Genomic DNA, 25,822 nt, shown 5'->3' on the forward strand with positions numbered 1-25,822 from the left:
CTACAAGGAGTCCTATAATTGAAAAGAAATTTCAACCTTTTCAACAAACCTCACTTAAGTTACTTCCCTCCATTGGCTCCCTGTTTCACTGCTTGAAGACAAGCAATTAAGAAATTATATTAAGAATGTATTTGTGTATAAAAGGAACTGCAAAGAATGTGATATCAGAACACATTGTCAGTGCGTTTTCTGTATTTTTATTTTTATTTTTGCTTTTTATGTCTAAGTCAAACTCACTCAAGTGTTGCCACATATTTTATTACATTCAGGGGTGGATAGATTGTGGTTTTCACTAGATTTTTTCAAACTGAAAAGAGCTTCAGATTTTTGTACGACATGTCTCATGTTTTTTTTAATCATTGGGCTGCTACTCTTATATAATAGTGAGCTGAATCTGACAGACGTACATCAGTAATAGTGAGTTCAGTGGGTGTACGTGATGTAGTTGACTGAAACCGACCATCAGAGGTGTTATCATCATAACGTAATCGGGCACCTTTGCGTAATTTTCCATTGGGATTCTGTCTGTACCAGTAAAGCACAACATAATCACTGTTTGTACTATATGAACAGCTCAGCTTGACAGTTCCTCCTTCTTGAGAGTTTTTTTCTGTACCTTTATCTGGCCCAATGTCGTCTCCAGCCACCAAACCTGTCAACAATAAGCACAAATAAACTGATTTTTGATTTGTGAAAGCAAGGTTGACAAAATTATCCCTAACACATTTCACAGTACTTACAAAAAATCATAAAAACACACTGTTATCATTTAAAGAACAGTCTTTCATTTGTTTTCACTCCATAAATAATGTACCTGTTCCCACAATGAGAATCAGTATGAAGCATCTGTCCATGTTCAATCAGATCAGCTCAGTTCTCTGTTGAGGCTCTCAGTGCTCTGAGCTGTAAGTCACTGCAGATCAGTCATAAACACACACAGGAACATCATCCTCTCTGAACTTCCTTCTTCTGTTTATGACTGTCATTTAACAATGTTAGATAACTACACTATTTTGCATCACTGCACAAAGCTTGATAATGTGATGATGGAGCACAGAGTATATGCAATGAAGTATTTCTTCAAAAAGCACATTAATATACCAGAAAATGTGGTTTCTTGATTTATATATTTTCTGTTATGTAAGTATATTTTCAATATAATTTGTACTATATAAACGTTTAACATAATTTTGTAGTATGACTATATTTCTCTTATATAGGATAGGAACATAGCAGTATCTCTACGTGAAAGTGTGTGAACACTGCCATCCTGTGGCATACATCATCCTGCACTATTTATTGCAAATGGGGAATATGTTTTATTGTTTGACAGTTGACTGAATTACAGGTGTTAAGGCATGACGAAGCAGATATCGTCCTCTTTTGGAAGACCAAACAAAGTAGTTTCGCTTTCACAACGAAGCACACAGCGTCTTTACAACATGGCGGCGGCAACAACAAAACTACAGTGAGAATAAAAGTTACGCCTTCTTTCTTTGCGTGAACATTTGGGCGGCATTATGCAAATCTTCCCACATAGCGATGTAGATATGTGGGGGCGTGTTAGAACGAGCCGTTTTAGGAGGGTGTGGCTGACTCTTAACTTTTATAAAGAATATCTCTTTGGATTTGAGACTTTAGTCTTTGCAACTTTACAGATCTTCTTTATGCACCAAGAGCTTGTAACACCCCAAAGCATCATATGACCCCTTTAAAGCGCAGCTTCATAGGGATCTGTGTGTACCTTTTGATTTTAGTACTACCTGTGATTTTTTTCCACTATTGGTTCATAATTGCCAGTCACAGATTCTTTCTCTCTGTCTTCATCTCTATCTCTGTGTTTGTCTCTCGTCTCTCATTGTAACAGGTTTTTGTAGAGAGCTGATGTGTTTCCTGTCACTGTGGGCTGCAGAGCACAGTAGTACAGAGCAGAGTCTGATACAGCAGCAGAGGAGATCATCAGATCCACATGTTCCCTTTTTTCAACTTTAACAGTGAATCTTGGATCTACATCAGACCGTTGAGCTTCCTTTGCACTGCTGTAGGTGAGTACAAGAAATTCAGGTTTTGATCTTCCATACTGACGGTACCAGTGGAGATTATCTGTAGTTCCAGAGTCAGAAAAATTACAGGACAATGTAATATCTGAAGCCTCCTCAGCAAAAACTTCTGGTTGGTCTGGTTTGATGACATTTCCAAAGACAGCAGCTGAAAATGGAAAGTTAATTGGTAACTTTTTAGAGAAAAGTTTTGAGTAAAATTGTTAACAGAAAAATAAATAATTATGCAAATAAATACACATACCAGCTGAGACACAGAGCAGAATAACTGGATGAAGATCCATTATACAAGTGTTCACTCTGAAAAGAATCGATTCAACCACAGTCTCTGTGAGACATATGAACACAGAGTCCCTCCTCTCTCATATTATAACTCAATTCAGACATTGAGGAGAGAAGTAAGATCTAAATCACATGAACAATTTTTACAACTGTACCAAACAAATTAACCAACATTAATCTGGGATCCTTATTTAGGAATATGATTGTATGAGAATAACAGTTTTCAGTTTGGGTTAGTCTATTTATAAAGCACTATTAAAGCAAAAGTCCACTGACCAATGTGCTGTACCATAATAAGAAAAAATAAATAACAGAAATTCTGAAGTGCTGAAGTGAAAACCGAATAGCAAAATATACCACAGCAAAGAAATACAGAATAACCTGATGCTTAAGCAGAAAAATGCAAAAATGCAAAGATAAATTATCACTAGTTGCCAAGGTGTGCCTTTAATTAAAATGATTTTGACAGTAATGAATGCTATTTTAAATGGGGAAGAGTTTTAGTGTTTAGTGTTTTAGAGTTTTTTTCTCCATCAGAGTCAGAAACATTTTGAATGTCATTTTGGGCCCAACTCACAACAGCGTAGTATCACGTGAAACACATTTATCTGTTCATCAGTTGGAATTTGGTAATTCTATAAAAACAAAATAAAATGCAACACATACTTATGTTTCCATCATGCATCATAATCCAATTGTTCACATGTTAGCAACACAGTTATGTGAGAACATCCTTTAAATCAAGAAAACACTTTTACATAATTCAAATTCTGCCATGTCAGTGTGTTTGGTCTTGGCAGAATAGACCTGCTATGCTACCGCTGCTGCAGAGCAAGTACTGAGACTTGCTACTGCCAGTACATCCATGACATGCTGCTGTGAGCATGTGAGAAATACTGCTGCTACTCATATATCATATATATGAGACAACCCACTATAAAACATACATGAAATCACCCTGTAGCAGATCTGTACAGGTGGAGCTGGGGAAGGTGGAGGGTTTCTGAAGCGCACTGCAACTGCTAAAGCGAGCACTAGCCCAGTATTTGAATGTTTGAGCACTTTCCCTGGGTTACTTCTACCTGTGATTTTTTTCCACTATTGGTTCATAATTGCCAGTCACAGATTCTTTCTCTCTGTCTTCATCTCTATCTCTGTGTTTGTCTCTCGTCTCTCATTGTAACAGGTTTTTGTAGAGAGCTGATGTGTTTCCTGTCACTGTGGGCTGCAGAGCACAGTAGTACAGAGCAGAGTCTGATACAGCAGCAGAGAAGATCTTCAGATCCACATGTTCCCTTTTTTCAACTTTAACAGTGAATCTTGGATCTACATCAGACCGTTGAGCTTCCTTTGCACTGCTGTAGGTGAGTACAAGAAATTCAGGTTTTGATCTTCCATACTGACGGTACCAGTGGAGATTATCTGTAGTTCCAGAGTCAGAAAAATTACAGGACAATGTAATATCTGAAGCCTCCTCAGCAAAAACTTCTGGTTGGTCTGGTTTGATGACATTTCCAAAGACAGCAGCTGAAAATGGAAAGTTAATTGGTAACTTTTTAGAGAAAAGTTTTGAGTAAAATTGTTAACAGAAAAATAAATAATTATGCAAATAAATACACATACCAGCTGAGACACAGAGCAGAATAACTGGATGAAGATCCATTATACAAGTGTTCACTCTGAAAAGAATCGATTCAACCACAGTCTCTGTGAGACATATGAACACAGAGTCCCTCCTCTCTCATATTATAACTCAATTCAGACATTGAGGAGAGAAGTAAGATCTAAATCACATGAACAATTTTTACAACTGTACCAAACAAATTAACCAACATTAATCTGGGATCCTTATTTAGGAATATGATTGTATGAGAATAACAGTTTTCAGTTTGGGTTAGTCTATTTATAAAGCACTATTAAAGCAAAAGTCCACTGACCAATGTGCTGTACCATAATAAGAAAAAATAAATAACAGAAATTCTGAAGTGAAAGACAAGTAACCGAATAGCAAAATATACCACAGCAAAGAAATACAGAATAACCTGATGCTTAAGCAGAAAAATGCAAAGTTATTGTAATAAATTATCACTAGTTGCCAAGGTGTGCCTTTAATTAAAATGATTTTGACAGTAATGAATGCTATTTTAAATGGGGAAGAGTTTTAGTGTTTAGTGTTTTAGAGTTTTTTTCTCCATCAGAGTCAGAAACATTTTGAATGTCATTTTGGGCCCAACTCACAACAGCGTAGTATCACGTGAAACACATTTATCTGTTCATCAGTTGGAATTTGGTAATTCTATAAAAACAAAATAAAATGCAACACATACTTATGTTTCCATCATGCATCATAATCCAATTGTTCACATGTTAGCAACACAGTTATGTGAGAACATCCTTTAAATCAAGAAAACACTTTTACATAATTCAAATTCTGCCATGTCAGTGTGTTTGGTCTTGGCAGAATAGACCTGCTATGCTACCGCTGCTGCAGAGCAAGTACTGAGACTTGCTACTGCCAGTACATCCATGACATGCTGCTGTGAGCATGTGAGAAATACTGCTGCTACTCATATATCATATATATGAGACAACCCACTATAAAACATACATGAAATCACCCTGTAGCAGATCTGTACAGGTGGAGCTGGGGAAGGTGGAGGGTTTCTGAAGCGCACTGCAACTGCTAAAGCGAGCACTAGCCCAGTATTTGAATGTTTGAGCACTTTCCCTGGGTTACTTGCATATAATTAAGTTTGTCTTCAGCGAACGATTGCCGAGTTTGACATTCCTCTCAAGATGCACGCTAGATCATTGGAATTGTGCGATGCTCTGGTGTCGTGGTGAATGTTTGCAGTTGTTGGTAGTGTTGCCATGATATACAGGTGTTGGCGTTTTCATGGCGGAGGATGTGAAACATTGGCGGAGCTTTTAGTTCACGTCCGCGTCATTCCGAGTGCTTTCTGAGCTGTCGCGTCGGCGCTACTCGCTTCTCAATTAACAATATATTTCGCCTGTACGCTCACGTGATGCTTTCTGAGCTGTCGCGTCGGCGCTGCTCGCTTCTCAATTAACAATATATTTCGCCTGTACGCTCACGTGAACCTGCACAAACAAAGATTCTCCGGGCCTGCTGTTGGAAACAAGGCTGCTGGTCTCCTTCGGCATTTCGTCTTCATCACTTCATCAGCCTACACCATTATAATCACTGTTTCATTTGCCTCTAACTACAACAATTCCTGAATGACTTGTACTTGAATGGAGTAAGTTTTACGACTTTAAGTCTCTCCTGTTGCGTAGCCCATTTTTGCAAAGAGGTCCTCGCTGTCTATTTCTGCATGAGCATCCTCTGAATAAGAGCAAGAATGTAAACGGATGAATGACACGTTTTCTTGCTATGCTCAAACATTAAAGTTTTCCCGATGCACAATAAATTGACTCCAACTAAGAATTTCATCATAGTTTTGTCTAATCTGATTATTCTTATACTATTCTCAGGACATATTATATTTAACGTAATTAGCTTTAGCTTAGCTATGTGGCATTAGTCTCTGATAAATAACTAGCTGGCACTCTCTCTTTTTCTATGTGGTGAGCATTGAAGTATTCTATCTTGGAACTTGTACTAATGTACCACAAGATTTATTTCTATCTTTGTCCTAGTTCCATACATTCCTAGTATTTCTTTAACTTGTATCTCATGCGATCTGGTTTCTCTGAAGGTTCACTCGTTGGGTTCCTATGGTTAAAAGGTGTCTTCTCTGCAGAGTCTATCAAGCTTTCATGGGAGTTAAGCCAGAGAATAGTTCTGTTTATTACAGTTCCAATATTTATGCTTATGCGTATTTACGCTTTCTGCTTAAACTTAACTACTACACTCGATCACTTTACTAACCTTAGCCATTTCATCACAATGCAGTCATTTACTCTCACCTCATCTTTACACAGGTCTTTCTTTTGGACTGGCGCTATTATGAATGCAGTCTATATCAAGCTGATGTATACATGGTCATTCTCCCATTCGAGTTCTAGGTAAGATTCGGCTCAATGCTCAGCAGGCATCTTTAATCTATAATCAAGGCTTGTTTATTTTTGCATCTACTGGTGGTGGCTCATTCTGTTTCCTCATACCTATTGGCTTCGGTCTTACTTGGCCTATTGTGGCCTTCACATAACTCTGCTATGGTGGTCATCAGGTAAGTTTGTCCATTGCTGTTTATGAAGTTTGGCCTATCGTGGCCTTCACATATCACGGCCTTCATCTACTTATGGTCATGCTGATCTGGCTCATTTTCTATTTTGGGGGGAGATGTTTCCTCTGTGGGTTCCGGCAGTTAGATGGAGTTCTATCAAGCGTGTGCAGGAGTCTAGCCTAAAGAATGTTTATTATATATCTTTGTATATGCTCTTTCTTAGTCGCTGTTAGAACCCTAATCCTACCTCTATCATTTAACCTAAACTAATGGCATCTCTAACACAATGCGGTGGTTTAGAATCCTTGTAATCTGCCATCAAGCTGCTGAGTTCCGGCAAGATCAGACTCTAAAACTATTTCATGTAATACTCAAGGTACAGTATGATACTCTTGGCAAACTACTGGTGGTGGTTACTTCTCACGTGCTCCTCATGTCCAGTCTATTATGGCTTTTGATACAATGGCCTATCGTTGTTATTCACACATGGGGCTTTCACATTAGCTTATAGAAACATGCACAGGCTATCAATGTAATTGCAGCCCGTCAGGCATTTACATGGCATATTGACATTACACATTGCTCAGCCTATCGTGGCCTTTGTTCAATTTGGCCTATTGTTACCATCAGGTAAGTGTGACTATTATTGTTCACGTAATTCTGCCTATCATTGTCCATCGCAAAATTGGCCTGTAATGGCTTTTCTCATGAACTACGCTGTCTTTCTGTGTTAAATGGCATAAATGTCATAAGATAGCTCATACAGTCATTCGTTTGTAAATATTTATTATTTATGCCTTTTGTTATAAATCTAATGCAGTATGTTTAAGGTAAATTAACCAAACACTGGTGGTGGTGTCACAACTATTCATTACATCTTTCACGGCCTATCACCAATAGTATGTTCCTGCACAACCGGAGGCTGCAGCTGGTGCTACTCGTGCATGCTACCAATGTATAATGGCTTGCTGTTCAGTAGTGCTATAATGGTATACTTAAATTAACTGTTTTTTCACAGGCCATCATATATGCCCTGGCTGTCCTACGGGATTTCTCATTGCAGGAGGTTGAGCAGGTCTTCCTTTCTGGTCCGGATTATCATTACAGGTCAGAGTAGAATGTGAATTATTTTTGCACAATGCCCAGTGCACCTTTTGTTACTGATATTTCTGTTAACCCAACAGTGATTGTTCTCTGATAACTATTTCAGTGAAGTGGAAGATTTTAATAGGCTTAACTTAGCCTTTCTCTCTCCGGCCTTCCCCTCTGTTGCCTATCTTTTGTGTCATTTCTTTCTGCGGCCTGTCTTTCTCAGGTTTCCCCTCTGTAGCCTTCTGAGGTATTTCTTTCGGTGGCCTATAATGGCCTTTCTCACTATGGCCCGCTCTCTCTCTGTGCGGCCTATCACTATCAGGCCTATTGTGGCCTCTCTCTCTCTCTCCTTGAGGCTTTTGTGGTCCATCTCCTCTACTCTATAAGCACCAATACTTTGGCTATAATCGGATAAATTTTTAACGCTTGTCATACTCACCTTAATTATGACTAATTAAATATATTTTCTTTTCTTTTGTTTTATATGTTCTAGGATCTTCTAAGAAATACTTCGTCTGGTGGGTATTTCATTTTCTTCTCTTTCTTTTGGGGTAGGCTCCGCCCTGCCTTCGTCTTTGGCAGGAATAACTGGAATCTACGACTTCAGATTTAAGCTACTCCCAGGGCCCCATTAACCATTTTTCATTTATACTTTTATATACTAGAAAGTGGGCCAATTTAGTCCCAAGGAGTATTGAAATAGTACACTTACAAGTATACTTCCAGTACACTGATATTTGTATACTTACTACATAAAGTATACTTAAAAATATACTTGAACTTTACTTAAGTATACTTACTAAAATAAACTTGAAGTATACTACTTTTTGGTAAGGGTAAAGCTGATGATGGAGTAGAAGTTGTGAAACAGCAAGTGGACCGGGCACATGGAGCAGATAAAATCACAGCATCATCGTCCCCACAGATTTTAGGTTAGTTTGATTAACAAGTTAACAACTTGATGGATGTATATTGCTTTTTGTGTTTGAACAAAGTATATTCGCTTTTGGGTTGAGAGATAAACCGGTAGAAATATAGCCTATAAATCATTTTGCGCGGCATGATGTAGGTTAAGCTTTTCATTTAAACACATTTTAAGCATTGTGGTTTAAAAACAAATTTAACTGTTCAGGGACATTAAGCAGTGGGGCAGAATTCATTTTGGCAAATGCGCGCATTAAGACGGTCACGTGGCGCGCATCTGCTCGTACAGCGCCAGTCTAAACTTGAGTTATTTTTCGCGCCTTGTGTTTAAACGTTCAAATGCAGTTATGTGTCAATGTCTCCTAGTCAACACAGTCATCTGTGTCTTAAGTGAACGTTAATAGTTCAATATAAAGCATGTGTAGTAGTAGGCTATACGAGATCCTAATATGATGAGATTTTAAAGGGATAGTTCACCCAAAAATGATAATACTGTCATAATTTACTCAGCCTCAAGTTGTTCTAAACCTGTATGAATTTCTTTGTTCTCCTCAACATAAAAGAAGATATTTTGAAGAATGTTCATAACTAGAAAGTTTCAGGTCCCCATTGACTCCAGTAGTGTATTTTCATACTATGGAAGTCATAGGGGCCCAGGCAGCAACTGTTGGGTTACCAGTATTGTTCCAAATATATACTTTTACATTCAACAGCAGAAGGAAACTCATACAGGTTTAGAACAACAACAGACCTTTCATTTTTGGGTGAGCTGTTCCTCTAAAGCAGCTTAATTTAGCTGCTATCAAAATTTTTGTCAATAATGTTAATCAAACATTAGAAAGAAAATCACTCATTGTCCTTAACCGAATTATTTTTGTAAAATAAATAAGAATGAATGTACATTGAATTTATACAGTGAAGACTATTCAGTTTATTTGTACATTTATTTTATACAATATAATTTATTATTCAGTGCTTTAAGTGTTTCATTTACTATTTTTTTGTAATTTGTGGCTGTTTACTTGTCTTAAGTATAAGCTTGTTTTTACTTAGGCTAGTATTTTTTTATTTATTTTTTTATTATATTGAAATTGGTAACAAGAATTATGAAATTTCAATGCATCAAAATTTTGATAGGATAAAAATCCTATTTAAAGCTATATATACAGTATATATATATTATATTTGTAATAGGGGGCCCTGCAGTAAGTCATAGCCCCAGGGCCCAGTAAGGTCTTAATGCGGCCCTGCCTACGCCAAATAATTCAGTTTTTTTGTATCAGCTTTGTAAATAAATTATTTTGAATTTTATCTTCACCTCCCGAGTCTTTCTGGTAGAACTTTGTATTTCTGCAATGACAACTCTCGGAGAGTTTAGCATGCAAATACATGTCAATGTCAATGTGTTTGGTCTTGGAGGAATAGATGTGCTACACTGCTGCTGTACACACAGTAGTGAACACACACACACACACACACACACACACACACGGTGAATACACACCCGGAGCAGTGGGCACAGCCATTGCTGCAGTGCCTGGGGAGCAATTGTATGCCTTGGCTACCATGCCGACCGGCTTAACACTAGTTAGAATGCGCACTACGTGTAGTTAACAAATAGATATTTGTTGCAAGCTGATGAGAGAAGACCCCAACAGCCACCTGTGCAAAATATATTAAAGTAATTTGATAACTGTAATTTATATAACTTATTGTGTATTAAAGCCATTAGGACGATAAAGAGAGCGTGACTCAGACTCTGCGTGCAGCTTTTACTATTTTTTTGTAATTTGTGGCTGTTTACTTGTCTTAAGTATAAGCTTGTTTTTACTTAGGCTAGTATTTTTTTATTTATTTTTTTATTATATTGAAATTGGTAACAAGAATTATGAAATTTCAATGCATCAAAATTTTGATAGGATAAAAATCCTATTTAAAGCTATATATACAGTATATATATATTATATTTGTAATAGGGGGCCCTGCAGTAAGTCATAGCCCCAGGGCCCAGTAAGGTCTTAATGCGGCCCTGCCTACGCCAAATAATTCAGTTTTTTTGTATCAGCTTTGTAAATAAATTATTTTGAATTTTATCTTCACCTCCCGAGTCTTTCTGGTAGAACTTTGTATTTCTGCAATGACAACTCTCGGAGAGTTTAGCATGCAAATACATGTCAATGTCAATGTGTTTGGTCTTGGAGGAATAGATGTGCTACACTGCTGCTGTACACACAGTAGTGAACACACACACACACACACACACACACACACACGGTGAATACACACCCGGAGCAGTGGGCACAGCCATTGCTGCAGTGCCTGGGGAGCAATTGTATGCCTTCGCTACCATGCCGACCGGCTTAACACTAGTTAGAATGCGCACTACGTGTAGTTAACAAATAGATATTTGTTGCAAGCTGATGAGAGAAGACCCCAACAGCCACCTGTGCAAAATATATTAAAGTAATTTGATAACTGTAATTTATATAACTTATTGTTTATTAAAGCCATTAGGACGATAAAGAGAGCGTGACTCAGACTCTGCGTGCAGCTGAATCAAACGCACACTCAGCACAGCTACGGAAAACATCGACCTAAGAAATAAGCCAACGTGAACATTGAGGTTAAGCAGCTAATATGCGAACCCCAGTTGAAATGCATACAACGTTAATGCTTATTTCATTTAAGCCTGTTATCATGTCCTTAACTTGTCGGCATGTCCTCAGAACAATTACAGACTGCTTGCTGTTGAAGCTGTATAAACACAGATACGTAAATGCTACTAATTATACTTAGTATAGGAATGCAAGACTGTTAAACGTGACACTTAGTTTAAACTTGTTTATGGTTGCTCATTTAGAAATTGGTTAGGCAGACCATGCAGTATGAGCAGTAATATGCGTAAAAGTGATATGCGTATTCACTTATCTCAGATGTTGATTTCAGATGTTTTCTGAAGCACGCTGCAACTGCTACAGCAAGCACTAGCTGAGTATTTGAATGTTTGAGCAGCAAGCTCATTGGCTGCTAATACAAAAAGAACCAATCAGCTGCGCCACGTGAATAATGATGTCATTAAGTCAGATTGAGTTAGAACATCTTTTCTGAGTTTCATGACAGAACTTTAAGTTGAAAAATGAGTAGAAATGCATACCATAAATATATTCCTGAACCACCTCATCATCTGTTTCAAATTGACAATGAAGTCAAAATAAATCCTTCAATAAGAGAGTTTTTCTCTCATAATTATGATGAGACTGAGTTTCTGAAAACGTAAAGGAAACCTCTCTGTTGGTGTGATACTGAGAGATATTGCCCTCTTTTGGTTTTTTGCAAGTGTTACAACTGAATTAAAGTCTCATGATATTAAACATGTTAGCAATAAACAAGTTAAAGTTAATTGTTTCTAAGGTTTAACATTTTAACAATTAAGTTATTCTGCTAATTTTTATTTTTTAATGTGTTTTAGTGAGGTTTTTATGCTGTTGAAACACTAAGTTCCTCCTCTCTGGATTTATGTATTTTATAAAATTTTGTTCAATTAAATATATTAAATTTTAAAGGGAATATCATGAAGTGGAATGACAATCCATTAAATGAAAGGTGATTTATTAATCCTTATTAAATAATGTATTTTTATATATGTTAAAAAAATTAAGAGAAACATTTTAAGAAATCTGTGCTTCTGCTGTAGAACTTATAGATTTAATTGGCCATATATGAGTGGTTTGAACGTGGAATATGATATCTGGACATACTGTTAATGCTTATTTTCTAAAGTTTCTAATTTGCATTTATGCCTTAAGACCTAATTCTGTCTTACACAGGTGGGACCACATATTTTATTAGATAATATGTTTTAGTTATATTTTATATTCAGGGCTGATAGATTGTGGTTTTGTTTGTGATTTTCACTAGAAAGTGAAAAATGACTTCAGGTTTTTGTATGTTTCATTAGAGCACAATAACAGTGAGCTGAATCTGACAAATGTACATCAGTAATAGTGAGTTCAGTGGATGTGTGTGATGCAGCCATATGAAACTGATCATCAGAATCTCTGTTAGATACAATTACATCATGTCAGATCTGTGAACACTGAGTCCCTCCTCTCTGAGCCATTTTATTCACACCTGGGTAACAAAAAAAGAGCCAATTAAACACATTAATGTACTTCCATTTCATGAATTTGAATTGTAACCACAGTTCACAATTTCAATTGGAATGAAAATCCATAAAATTTGAGGTGGTTTATTATTTTTTAAGAATTAAAAATATAATTATATTTGAAGACAAAACAGTTTAAGAAAGAAAAATATGGACAAAGCTGATGCACTGACTGAGCCACATATGTATAATGACGCTCTAAATGTAAGTTTGGGAGCCTGATCGTTCTGTCCTGTCAATCATCACACAACTGTATATAAGCAGTCATTTAGTCTGTTTACTACTGAATTCTGTTTACCATAAATGCTGTTTACACAGTTTACGACTTTGAATGACTAAAAAATGGCTGGGACATTCTTTAGTTATGTCTTTTAGTTCTTAAGTTTAGTTGCACTTATAATAAATAACACAATAAGAATACTTTGCTGTGAGAGAGATTTGTTCCCGAGCGAGATCTCATCATCCACATATCAGCAAATGATAATGAGCTCCCTCTGCTGGGTCCCTATAGCTGCATATTGCATAATGACAATATATTTATATCTGTCTTAAATTTTCCTCAGCAGCAGATCAGTCAGTTTTTATTCTTAAAAGTCAGAATGTTTTTATGCTTAAGCTAACAAATTCATTTCTGTGGTAGATTAAATATCACTTGTCAATAATAACATTCTAACCACATTTTAAAAGTTATAGTTTGACATCTCCAGTATAAACTAACAGAGAAATAATTCAAAAATAACAACAAATAAAAAGTGGATGGTTGAGCAACCAGTTAAGATGAAATAATCCATTCATTTACATTTAGAAAAAGCTACAACCGTCAGAACTGAGTGAATGATGAAGGTTCTTGTGTGAGTGCTGAGTGTGTTTCAGTCACTGTGGGCCTCAGAGCACAGTAGTACACAGCAGAGTCAGACACACGCAGATTCTTGATTGTCAGTGGAACTGATTTTGAAGATGTGTCGATATGTGCATTAAATCGGTCTTTGAACTCTTTGTCTTCATCTCCAGTCTTACCAACTCTGTTCAGCATATATTTAGGGACTCTGTTTACTTTTTGCTGATACCAAAAGAGAGTCGGGGAGTACGAAGTTTGATATGTACAGTTGATTATTACAGTTCCACCTTCATAAGCAGTCTGAACTCCTGTTTTCTGCTCAACGCTGTCCTGTGATTCTATTCCTGCAGAACCAAATCATGAAGAACATCAGCAAAGAAATATCATAAACATTCACAATTATTTTATATATTGCAAAGAGTTTATATTTAAGAATATAAAAAGAATACAAAAATGTTGCTTACCCCAGACATATATGAAAACAATGATAGTTTGTTTTATCCAGTCTGTCATCTTTCTTGCTTTAAAAATTAAGTCTAGTCTAAATCCAGATCTTATTCTCACCTCTGATCTAGTCTGTGATAGAGTGAGTGTATATACTCTAGTGAGCAAGAGCACTTGATCTACACTACAGAGTTTGTTTGAAGAGGTTCCTTTGACTCCTCCCTCTGGCACATCCAGAAACTTCTGAAATCCAAGTTCATGACCAAAGAAATACATGAAAATGCAAAACAAATCCAGCACAACGTTCATCATAGTTTATTTCCAATTTTGTTGTAGTGGATAAAGGAACAAGTACTTGTTTGTGCTCATAATGAATTTTCATATTTTTTTCCAACTAATTAAGGTGCTTTAAGACTATGTGTATAAAATTAACCACACAAGTGTCTTAAAGTTTCAGGCCTCAACATAGGTGTTATTACATATTTATTATATTCAGGGCTGGATAGATAGTGGTTGTGATTGTGATATATAATATAAGTGAAAAGAGATTCCGGTTTTTGCACTACATTCTTCATGTTTTGTATCACTGGGCTCCTACTCTTAGAGCACAGTAATATAAAGCTGAATCTGACAGATGTACATCAGTAATAGTGAGTTCAGTGGATGTACGTGATGCAGTCGACTGAAACCGAGGATCAGAGCTGTCTGCATCACTCGCCGACCGTACATTTTTGCATAATATGAACTGTGGATCTCTGTTGTGATACTGTCTGTACCATTAAAGATAAACATAATCACTACTTGTACTAGGTCTATGTGAGCAGCTCAGCTTGACATTTTCTCCTTCTTGAGAGTTTTTTTCTGTCCCTTTATCTGACTCAATGCTGTCTCCAGCCGCCAAACCTGTCAACAATAAGCACAAATAAACTGACTTTTGATTTGTGAAAGCAAGGCTGACAAAGTACTATGTCAAATATCTTCCACAGCACTTTTACAGAAATATATAAAATATTAGTACATTTGTGGTTTGATGTTTTAAAATTATTTTTATATAATTATTTAAAAAAAACAATGTAATTATATAACAGTGCGCCTGTTCCCACAATGAGAATCAGTATGAAGCATCTGTCCATGTTCAATCAGATCAGCTCAGTTCTCTGTTGAGGCTCTCAGTTCTCTGAGCTGTAAGTCACTGCAGAACAGTCACAAACACACACAAGAACTTCATCCTCTGAATTTTCACTTTCATCTATATGCTGTATTATTTGAGTTAATTTAATTGTGTTTGATAACTAATTTTCCCACCATTTTGACTGTTCAAAAGTACCCGAATAAAACTTAAAGTTCTGAATCTGTTTTATATATTACTGATCTTCTTCAGTTTCAGTCACATGTTTGTCTGGTTGATCAACCATATCCTCTGATCTTCATTCAGTAAAGGTTTTAGAATATTAAATGTAAAACGATGCAAACAATTGAAAATGCAGGTATATTAAATGCATACCAATAGTGTGAAAATAAAAATATCCCTCAGCCTGTGTCACATGACTGTGTCTTGAATACACCTTCAAGATAAATCAGTGAATGGGAGAGCTGATGTTTTCTCAAAGGTAATATAGTACCTATACTGCCCTCTTATGGTTATTTGGAATTTGTGCTCAGCATTTAACCCATCAAAGTGCACACACACAGCAGTGAGTTGTGAACACTAGGGTTGTAACGATATACCGGTATGACGGTTTATCACGGTTCGAACGAGCACGGTTATCATACCGTAAACATTTGCATATCTACGGTTTTTGAAAAAAAATGAATGAGAAAAAATCTCACCCACGCACATGCAACTTATTTCCGCTCGGCACTCTGCATTCACTTGGCTGCTTAACGTTACACTCACGTGCAGCGGAGAAAATGACAGAGAGATAATATCTCATTTCCATCCCCTCCGAAAAAAAAGTTAATATCTGCAGTATGGGAATACTTCGGATATTTAAAAAAACGAATGCGGGGTTGTCCTTGAGTACAGATCAAATTTGCAAAAAAATGTGGAAGCAAAGTGACTGCAAAAGCAGGCAATACATCCAACATCTTCGCTCATATTCGCGGACACCATCCCTCCGTGCAAATAAAGGTATGTCGCATTAATAACAAGTTATAAGTTAAGGCCGTATGATTTCCGTGAAGCAGAGGGAATGGAATTTACAGTATAACGAGGATGTCAAGTAATCGGATGGATGGATAAATCGAAAGTAGTTATGATATGTGTCTGTGAATATTAAAGCGCAAAGAGACTGCTATATGAATAATCTGCTTGTTTCTGCATGTCTATGAGTGGCGCCGTTTTATCTACTGCATACTGAAGTACGCATACATAAATTATGTTTTCAGCGTCTGAGATACATAAACATGAACATCAGCAGAGCTGCTCTGAGAGAAAACGTAAATAAACATTTCCTAGTTTTATTTGAGAAAAACCATTGTCAAATACACTCTGAAACTCAAAGGTCAGCTACAACCCGTCAAAATAAACATTCAATTTAATTTGAAATTATGACAGATGTTCTTCAAAGTTATAATAACAACAATAATAATATTCTTTATAATAAAATAATTTATTTAAACATTGTTTTCCAGGAATATCATGTTTGTCCATGTTTTAACTTTGCCAAAAATAAAAGGAGTTGTAAATTTTCATTTAAATTTCATTTTAAAACATTAATTAAAATGTTAAAGTGTGATATAGATATACATAAGGTGTACAGCTTTATTATATATATTTTTTTTATTAATTTATTAATTAATTTATTTATTCAGAAGGGAGACTTCAATACTTTCATTAAAATGGTTTCAAGTTTGTTGTAATAAAGGATTTGTTCACTCAAATAACTTGCTCTTGTTCTTTTAAAGGGGTCATATGATGCTGCTAAAAAGAACATTATTTGGTGTATTTGGTGTAATGAAATGTGTTTATGCGGTTTAAAGTAAAAAAAAAACATGATAACCCAGAATACACATACCGGTTGAGGCACAGAACAGAATAACTGAATGAAGATTCATTGTACAAGTGTTCACTCTGAGAAGAGTCAGCCTGAATCATTTCAACCACACTGTCTCTGAGACATAATTAGATCATGTCTGATGTAAGTCCCTCCTCTTATTAAACTTCAAGACATAAGAGAAGCTTTATTTTGAATGAATAGTTTTTTTTTCTGGGCCTGGCTCATTACTGCTACCATTATGTGAATCCATTATTGTTAAGATTAATTCTAAGTAATAATATTGTAAGTGGGTGCATAGTAGATTTTGTACACAAGTTAAAATTAACTTTAGCCATACTTTGGTGCCAGTCAGTCTGTCACAGTAAGACTTAAAAAACAAAACTACTTGAAACACATATTCATGGGGAAGCTTTAGGTTTTTTTGCAAATGTAACATAAATGAAGTGTTGCACACCTGTAGTACATTTTTTACACACAGTTGCACCCCTAAAACTTTTTAAGCATTTTATCTTTATGAAAAGCTTTTTTTTTTTGCCCTTTTTTCCTTTCATAAAACATTTTTCCTATCAACCTTACACAGGTGTTTGCAGTTATTATCTCACAATGAGGTTTTGATTTGGTTTTCATAGTAAGAGCTTCAAAAAATGCTTTATAGTTTTTATACGACTTGTTTCATATTTTGTATCACTGGGCTTCAACTCTTAACGCGCAGTAATAGAGAGCTGAATCTGACACAGTCACACTGCTAGAAATGAGTTCAGTCAACATGCGAGAAGTGCTTGACTGGAATCGAGGATCAGAGCTGTGCTTAGCACTGTTTGATCGTGCTCCTTCACGTAATAAATATTGAGGTTCTCCATTAGGATATTGTCTGTACCAGTACAGTCGTACATTTTCACTGTCTGAATCATATGAGCAGCTCAGCGTTACAGACTCTCCTTCTGTTTTGATGATTCTCGTCCCTTTATTTGGCTCAATTTTGTTCACAGCTGTCACATCTGGAAACATTAAGCACAATATTAACTAACTTTGTCTTAGGTTAAATGTTGTATATTAGTAAAGACATCTTTACAAATTTAAAATTGTGTTGATAGAAAAATCTATAAAAATACATCCAGTGTTTTATAGGGTTTTAAAATCATAAATGATGCACCTGATGCCATAATGAAAAGCAGCAGCATGTATTTGTTCATGGTGAATATGATCAGATCAGTTGTGTGTTAATTCTCTCAGTGCTCTGTGCTCTGACTGTGTGTTACTGAAGCTTTCTGCTGTTCAAGACATTTAGGAAATTCCTGCTCTATGTAAGTGTGAAACCAAAGCTTTGAACCTTAAATAATAGTGTTTAACAGAATGATATATGAAAAAAATTACACCAAAAATCTCCATGCCTTTTGGTCACTTTTCACACGATATTAAAAAATGTAGTATACATTTTTACAAATTCTGTAATTGCGGTTCCAAGTGAATGTCTGAGAACACTGCTACCTTGTGGCACATTATACCTGCACAATCTGTTACACATGGTAATAGATTGAAACTTTAACTGCTGGCTACTTTTGTATGATTTTAATTAGCAATATTAGGAGAGACGAAAGAAAGAAAGACATGAACATCTTGCATGACATGGGGGTGAGTAAATTATAAGGATTTTTTTATTCTGGAAGTGAACTAATCTTTTAAACTCAAACTTTAACTGTAAAATCAGTTTTATATCCACATATTCATTTCTACATGACTGACTGTACATGATCCCTTAAATAGATTGACTGGACTGGGTAAACAAGGTCCTCCTGAACATTTGTTGTGTCCACCAGTTTACTAAAGCATGTTGTCACATTTGTGTAATACAGATGCAATACTGTGAATCAGGTTTTTGTACAGTGTTCTTGTGTTTCCTGTTTTATAACATGCCTAATTTCACCTCTCACAGGTGTGACCACATATTTTATTACATTCAGGTCTGGATAGATTGGGGTTTTGATTGTGATTTTCACTAGATTGGTTCAAAGTGAAAAGAGCTTCAGGTTTTTGTATGGCATTCTTCATGTTTTGTATCACTGGGCTGCTACTCTTAGAGCACAATAATAGAGAGCTGAATCTGACAGACGTACATCAGTAATAGTGAGTTCAGTGGATGTACGTGATGTAATCGACTGAAATCGAAGATCAGAGCTGTCTGCATTACTATATGATCGTGCACCTTTACGTAATAAATACTCAGGTTCTATGTTGGCATACTGTCTGTACCAGTACAGATAAACATATTCACTGTTTGTACTATATGAGTAGCTCAGCTTGACAGTTTCTGTTTCTTTAGACATTTTTTCTGTCCCTTTATCAGGCTCAATGTCATCTCCAGTCACCAAACCTGTCAACAAAAAGCACAAATTAGCTGATCTTTTATTTGTGAAAGCAGCGTTTACGAAATAATAACGCTAACATTTTTCACAGCACTTAAAAAAAATAATAATAATAAAATAAAAAACATAAAACATGATTATTTCAATTAAAAAAATCATAAAACATGAGTATTTAAATACACTGTTTCAGTTGTTTTCACTCCATAAATAATGTACCTGTTCCCACAATGAGAATCAGTATGAAGCATCTGTCCATGTTCAATCAGATCAGCTCAGTTCTCTGTTGAGGCTCTCAGTGCTCTGAGCTGTAAGTCACTGCAGATCAGTCACAAACACACACAGGAACTTCCTGCTTTAATTACTCTATGACATTGTCTTGCACTCTTGTTTTAGTGGGTGGGGAAAGTGAATGAACAGTGCTCTCTGGCAATATCCATGACTGAGTTGCCCTTGAGCAAGGCACCGCACCCCCAATTACTCCCCGGGCGCTGCAGCAATGGCTGCCCACTGCTCCGGGTGGGTGTTCAGTGTGTGTTCACTACTCACTGCTGTGTGTGTGCACTTGGATGGGTTAAATGCAGAGCACAAATTCCAAGTGTGCATACTTACCATACTTGGCCACATGTCACGTCACTTCACTTCGTCACTCATTTCATCTTATTTCTCATGAACATGGAAACATAACTGAAGGAAATGTGCACAATATTTACTTTCTAATTAAACAATCTATATTTTTATATAACAACAATTTGGAACTAGCAGGAGCTCCATGTGAATGTGTGCACCATTTATTACACAGATGATAAGCATTTAAGATATTTTTACGTTTGCTACATTTGACAGATTTGTTTTATTTGTAAGACAGTATTGTAGGAATTCAATGTACTTCATATTTAAATTGGTAAAGATTCGCTCACTTTAGATCATTGCTTTTTCTGTTGTTTTTCCAATAGACTAATTAAATGGTTTGTCTACCTCTTGATTTAAATGGCTACCCATGATTTTAGTCACTGTTTTCGTTATTTCACCAACAAACATTCTTGGTTTAAAAAAAATAATCCAGAGCTCAAAATAACTAAATACTAAGCTTTTAATGGTCTTAACTACAAATTACTGGTGAGGAAATTTGAAAGAATTAAGCAAAGCTCCTTAACAAGTCATTGCTTTCTTAGAAAAACATCAAAGATAGAATGAAGGTTTTGGCAGAATATAGAAAGTTTGATTCAGAGTGGTTCAGCAGAGTTGTGTGGAGTTATAAATCATGATAAAAATACAAGCTGTAAAATGGTGATGCGGCAGAGCAGTGTTTTTGAAGATTTGGAAAGAAATACAATAACTAATAATGAATGAATCTCTACCACAGTGAAGCAAGATGTGGGGAGCCTTTCAGCTGCTGGTACTGGTACTGGTTTCACTGTGAAAAGTCAATGTTTTGGAGTATAAGAGAATATTGCAGAATGGCTTGCTTTCTACAATTGAAAAGTTGTTATCTAAAGAGGAATGATCAGATGTTTTTTTTTCAAGAAGAAAATGCTCTTGCCCACACTGTGTAGACAACTATGATGTGACTTGAAAATAGTCCATCAGGCTCATGTTTTGGCCTGATCAGAATACAGATTAGAACCTATTAAAAGGCTTTTCACACTGCACTTATCGTCATTCAATACACCACTTTTAACCCCAGGTAAAGGAACGTTTCACATATGTAATTTATAGAAGCGTGGTTAGCACCACTTTTTACCCGAGGTTATGAAACCCTGTTCTGGAGCATGGTTAAGCACTGCTTTTGTAAAACGAAGGGTGTTAGAATATTACTGCTGGATGCTTAGCAACAGACAACCAATCAGAAATTGAACAGTGTGGCTCATGTCAGATCTGTAACAGGAACTGCAGCTTGTATAAACAGTACAGCATTTGACGGAAAAATAAATGTCAAATGACAGAAAAAGTGTCAATGTCCATTTCTGCCTCAGGAGGCTTAAAACAGGCAAGGAGGACCTCTGTGGCGACATTATTTAACTGACAGGATAACAGATGCCAGAAAAGTCATGTAAGCAGGTTCGTCCAATCAGTGACACTGACACCGCAAATATGCAAATAAGGACTCAGGAATGTGCACTGTGAAACTGCAGTTTATAAATACCCAGGATTAACTTTTAACCCTGGGTAAAGTATAAGCAGTGTGAAACATAAAGCAAGATAACCCAGGACTCCGTTTACCTGGGGTTTAGAATGACCCAGGGTTCATTATTTCAAGTGTGAAAAGCCCAAAAGAGTATCTGGTCTCACATTAAACTCCAACTAACTGAGATACTTTTTTCAACTACTCATGTTTGAAGCCATCAGTATTGAGTGGAACAACACTGACTCTTTTCCCTGTGAAAAACTGTCTGCAAGTTTACCCACACAGCTTAAACATTTAAAGAAAATATAAGGGAAAGGCTATCCTGTATTAAGTTACTTCATATACACTATTTGTGCAGTTCTTGCTAATTTCGTGACCAGTGATTTGTGGTTAAAATAGTAAAATGTGGTTTAAGCACGTTAAACTGTCTTGACTGCAGTTCAGCTCATGTGTTTTTGTATGTGGTTTGACTTGAGTTTTCTCACTGTGGGCTTCAGAACACAGTAGTACACCGCAGAGTCAGACACACGCAGATTCTTGATTGTCAGTGGAACTGAATTTGATGACACTTCAGAGTGAAATCTCTCCTGGAACTGAACATCGTTTTCTCCTCCATATTTGTTTCTCCTCAGGATGTATTTAGGAAAGTCGTTTGCTCTCTGGATGTACCAGAATAGTTCTTCTTGTACTGAGACTGTTTTATATTTACACTTTAATTCTACTGATCTTCCTTCAGCTTCAGTCACATGTTGTTCTGTCTGATCAACTGTGTCCTCTGATCTGCACTCTGTAAATGTTTAAGGATATTTAATGTACAATACAGTACAACATATAATCAACTTACATCAATACAGTTGTATTAAATGAAACTTCATACCAAAAATGAATAGTGCAAAGAGAAATAATATATTCCTCAACTTGTGTGACATGACTGTGTCTATGCTGAATACACCTTGAAGTCTAGAAAAATCAGTGAATATGAGAGTTTTGCTTTTGGTATTATAATAATGATCCAAGGAGGAGCTTGTGGAGACCTATAAAAGCTGCTGTATTATCAAATGTAATATTGAGCACCTACTGCCCTCTTCTGGTTAACTACAAGTATATTGCATAAGTGGCATCTCAAGTACAAATCAAATTTATTATCATTCTGCTAGCTATATGTTACTACAAAGGAATTAAATGTTGTGCCTCACAGGACCACGGTGCTAGATATATAAACATATATAAACCTATACATAGCTAAACTATTGAAAGAAGTAATCTAACTATACGTACACTTAACATATACTTTAAATGCATACAATATATACAGAACAACACTGTGCAATGGTATAAAAAGGACAGTACAAAAAGACACATTTAGGGCAAACAGTGCAAATGGAGAGTGTTCAAGACATAATAGACAGACTGTATTGTATGTACATGTAAACGTGTTTCAGGTTAGACTTAGTTGCAGCGAGTATGCTACTCGTATCTTTTAATGTAATAAAAGATCTGCACTATTTAATTTTTGGTTCGTCTATTAGTTTATGTATAAGCCAAATTTGTCTATGAAGTGACTCATCATTCATAAGCATAAAAATATAATGCAAATGTGAAGAATATTTTGGGCCAGATATAAAAAAAACAGGGCAATCCCATAAAAGCACAGATGGGTGTGGAAAGTTCAGCGAGTGATCTACTGACAGCAGTGCAAATTAGCAGCTATCGTAGCCATGTTGAGCGCAAAATGGGTTAAGGCGTGCTTTTTGGGGGACTTAAATAATGGTTCAAATACCAGTAAATTGACAAGCGCAAACCTTAGTAAAAAAAAAAGTATATTATTTTAGCTGCATGAACAATAGCAAATCACCTGAAACCAACAGTAGGGGGAAATTAATACAAAATTAAATGCAACTAAACTGTAAAATTAGATAATGTAAACTGAATGTAAACTTTGTGAAAGTGAAAGAAACCTACTAAAATAGAATATATTTATGGATGAAAGGGGTTTTATACATGAAATCATAGACTAAGGAAAACAAATTTAATTGCATGATGTAATGTATGCTGTTGCATTGTTGGAGTTCTTGTATGAGTGTTGAGTGTGTTTCAGTCACGGTGGGCTGCAGAGCACAGTAGTACACAGCAGAGTCAGACACACGCACATCCTGGATTGTCAGTGGAACTGAAGTTTTGCTGAGATTCGCATGAAATCTCTTCTTGAATTCTTCCTCACTGTTTCCAGATTTAGAAAATTTATTTAGCATGTACTTGGGGATTCCACTGACTTTCTGCTGGTACCAGAAGAGAGTCGGGTTTGTGAAAGCAGTCTGATATGTACAGTCGATCGTTACAGTAGCACCTTCAAAAGCAGATTGAATCCTTGTATGCTGATCAACTTTGTCTTGGGAATTACATCCTGAAATTGAATGAAAATATTACTATTAAAAAAGAAAGCAAAAAATATGCACGTACACACATAATGAAAATTAATTTTAAATATATTTGAAAATAATCATTGTTTGATATTGCTACTCACCCCAGATATACAAAACTACGATCACAATGGCACTTTTCCACAGTGCCATTATATACAATTGAAATCACCAACTCTTGAAAAATGTCCAGAGATGTTGTGATCCTCTTCCTCTTTCTGCATCTGTTAAAGCAGCGATACATTCAAATCACTTGGTCTGACTGCTGGGAGGAGCCTGTGCTACAGTGAGTGTCAGTGAAGACTGTAATATTGTGTATGTGTAAAACCATATCAACTAATTATGTCTATATGTACAACGATTAATCTTAGAATGTACATGCAGTATGCATCCACTCATTTGATTAGCTTATATCACTTAATTCACTGAAGCACACTATACAGTCTCTTATTACACTTCTCTGAATTATTTGACTGGTTGGTCAAACATTGCATTCAGCACCAGTCTTATATTTCCTAATATTTACCATCATCCATAGCAATGCTGTATAGTCCGATTGGTCTGCTCATCACAGTAACTGAAACCAGAGCAGACTCTCTAGTTTGAAATAGTTTCTAAGTAAAATTATAAAATAAACTCAACTCAAACTTTAACAAAACAAATGTGTTACATTTAAGGGGAGACACTGCAGGCAAAAACACAGTTTTTTCATGCACCTATCAAGTTTGAGATTTTGGGCTGTTTGGTTTTTCATAAAGTGTTTTTTCAGACTAGTGGAAAGAAAACACCCAAAAGACACTGTTAAGTGTTTCTTTTATACTACTTTATCTATTTGTGTCAATAGATTTCAGTTACAATACATATTTTTAAAGGCCATTTTCTCAAAATGAGTTTTTTTCTCCTACACTGAGCCATAAATCTCCACTTCAGTAGCACTTACACACACCAAACTTTACATTTTTATTTGTTCATATATAATTTGCTTCGTTATATACAACATTTTATTCCCCCCAAAATTTAGAAAATATAGTGTTTTCTGTCTAAGCATTTTCTGAATTATGGAGTGACAAAAATTAGATACCCAAAATTCCCTCTGTAAAAACTTTTGACTCTAATATGTCAAAAAAAAATTAAACAAGAATTTTGAAACTGACATCATTCATTTTTGTACTAGAAATGTACGCAAATTAGCACATATTTCATTAAATAATGACTAAAAAAACTTGTAATACAAAAAATGTTTGCAATTATCAATGTAATCAATCAGCTGGGTAAGTAAGGTCATAACTATTAGTTTTTTTTTTACCCTATTCACCTGCAGTGTCTTGCCTTAACAGTTATTTACCAAGGACTGCAGCCATTAAAAGTAAATTTCTTATTCAAATTAACATAATTTATGTACAGCAGCCAATGTTAGTCTAATAAGTTTTCCAGTGGACAATTGTTTGTAGAAGTTACACATATACCGCAGGAGCTTAAATAAATAGTTGCCACAAACATTGTTTGTTATACTTTATTGTTCAGCCTTGGCTGAAAATTAGTCTTTGGTCTCGCTTACCATTCAACAATAACAATACAATACACATATCAATACAATTAACATATCATCAAAATAAATACTTAATATATTCATCCCTCCTAAAAACAATGCAGTCCTACCCTTTGTTCAAGAGACTTATTGCATATGGCACAAACGTTTGTTCATATATTGCTTTAGTTGCCTTCAGTGTCCTATAACGGCGCCCAGATGGTAGCAATTCGAAGGCATAGTTCAGAGGGTGTGTTATTTCTCCACTTATAGCCAAAGCTTTCCTCCTAACTGCCATATAATACAGCTGATCAATTGATTTTTGCTTAGACTCTATTATTTTACTTGACATCCTTATGATCCTGTTTAATTTCACTTTATTTACAGAAGTA

The 25,822-nt window shown here is 35.9% G+C and overlaps 1 protein-coding gene and 2 gene segments (V, D, J or C); all 3 read right to left on the minus strand.

Annotated features, from left to right (window-relative positions):
* Positions 1-356: 356 nt before the first annotated feature.
* On the minus strand, positions 357-913 carry LOC107558671 (Ig kappa chain V region 4135-like). The segment is given in 2 exon segments: positions 357-652; positions 815-913. Coding segments are annotated over 2 exon segments (336 nt in total).
* Positions 914-1,855: 942 nt separating this feature from the next.
* Positions 1,856-2,348, minus strand: LOC107558681 (T-cell receptor alpha chain V region RL-5-like). The segment is given in 2 exon segments: positions 1,856-2,208; positions 2,305-2,348. Coding segments are annotated over 2 exon segments (393 nt in total).
* Positions 2,349-3,516: 1,168 nt separating this feature from the next.
* Positions 3,517-19,613, minus strand: LOC107558689 (uncharacterized). Its single transcript, XM_016242351.1, has 5 exons — positions 19,574-19,613; positions 19,276-19,365; positions 17,872-17,992; positions 17,013-17,083; positions 3,517-3,869 (listed from the first exon to the last, which is right to left on the minus strand). Exons 1-5 carry the CDS (start codon positions 19,611-19,613, stop codon positions 3,517-3,519), a joined length of 675 nt encoding a protein of 224 aa, XP_016097837.1.
* Between the last annotated feature and the right edge of the window lie 6,209 nt (positions 19,614-25,822).

Source organism: Sinocyclocheilus grahami, unplaced genomic scaffold, assembly GCF_001515645.1.
Source record: "Sinocyclocheilus grahami isolate Dianchi unplaced genomic scaffold, SAMN03320097.WGS_v1.1 scaffold21.1, whole genome shotgun sequence".
Classification (NCBI taxonomy): Eukaryota; Metazoa; Chordata; class Actinopteri; order Cypriniformes; family Cyprinidae; genus Sinocyclocheilus; species Sinocyclocheilus grahami.

What these genes read in the sequence shown, in the direction of transcription:
- LOC107558689 (XM_016242351.1), bottom strand. Translation starts at nt 19,613, where the DNA reads ATGGACAGATGCTTCATACTGATTCTCATTGTGGGAACAG. An exon ending in CAAGCTGAGCTACTCATATA is followed by an intron (nt 17,993 to 19,275) that starts GTACAAACAGTG and finishes TAATGTTTCCAG; the next exon opens with ATGTGACAGCTGTGAACAAA. An exon ending in GAAAATGTACGACTGTACTG is followed by an intron (nt 17,084 to 17,871) that starts GTACAGACAATA and finishes GAAATGATTCAG; the next exon opens with GCTGACTCTTCTCAGAGTGA.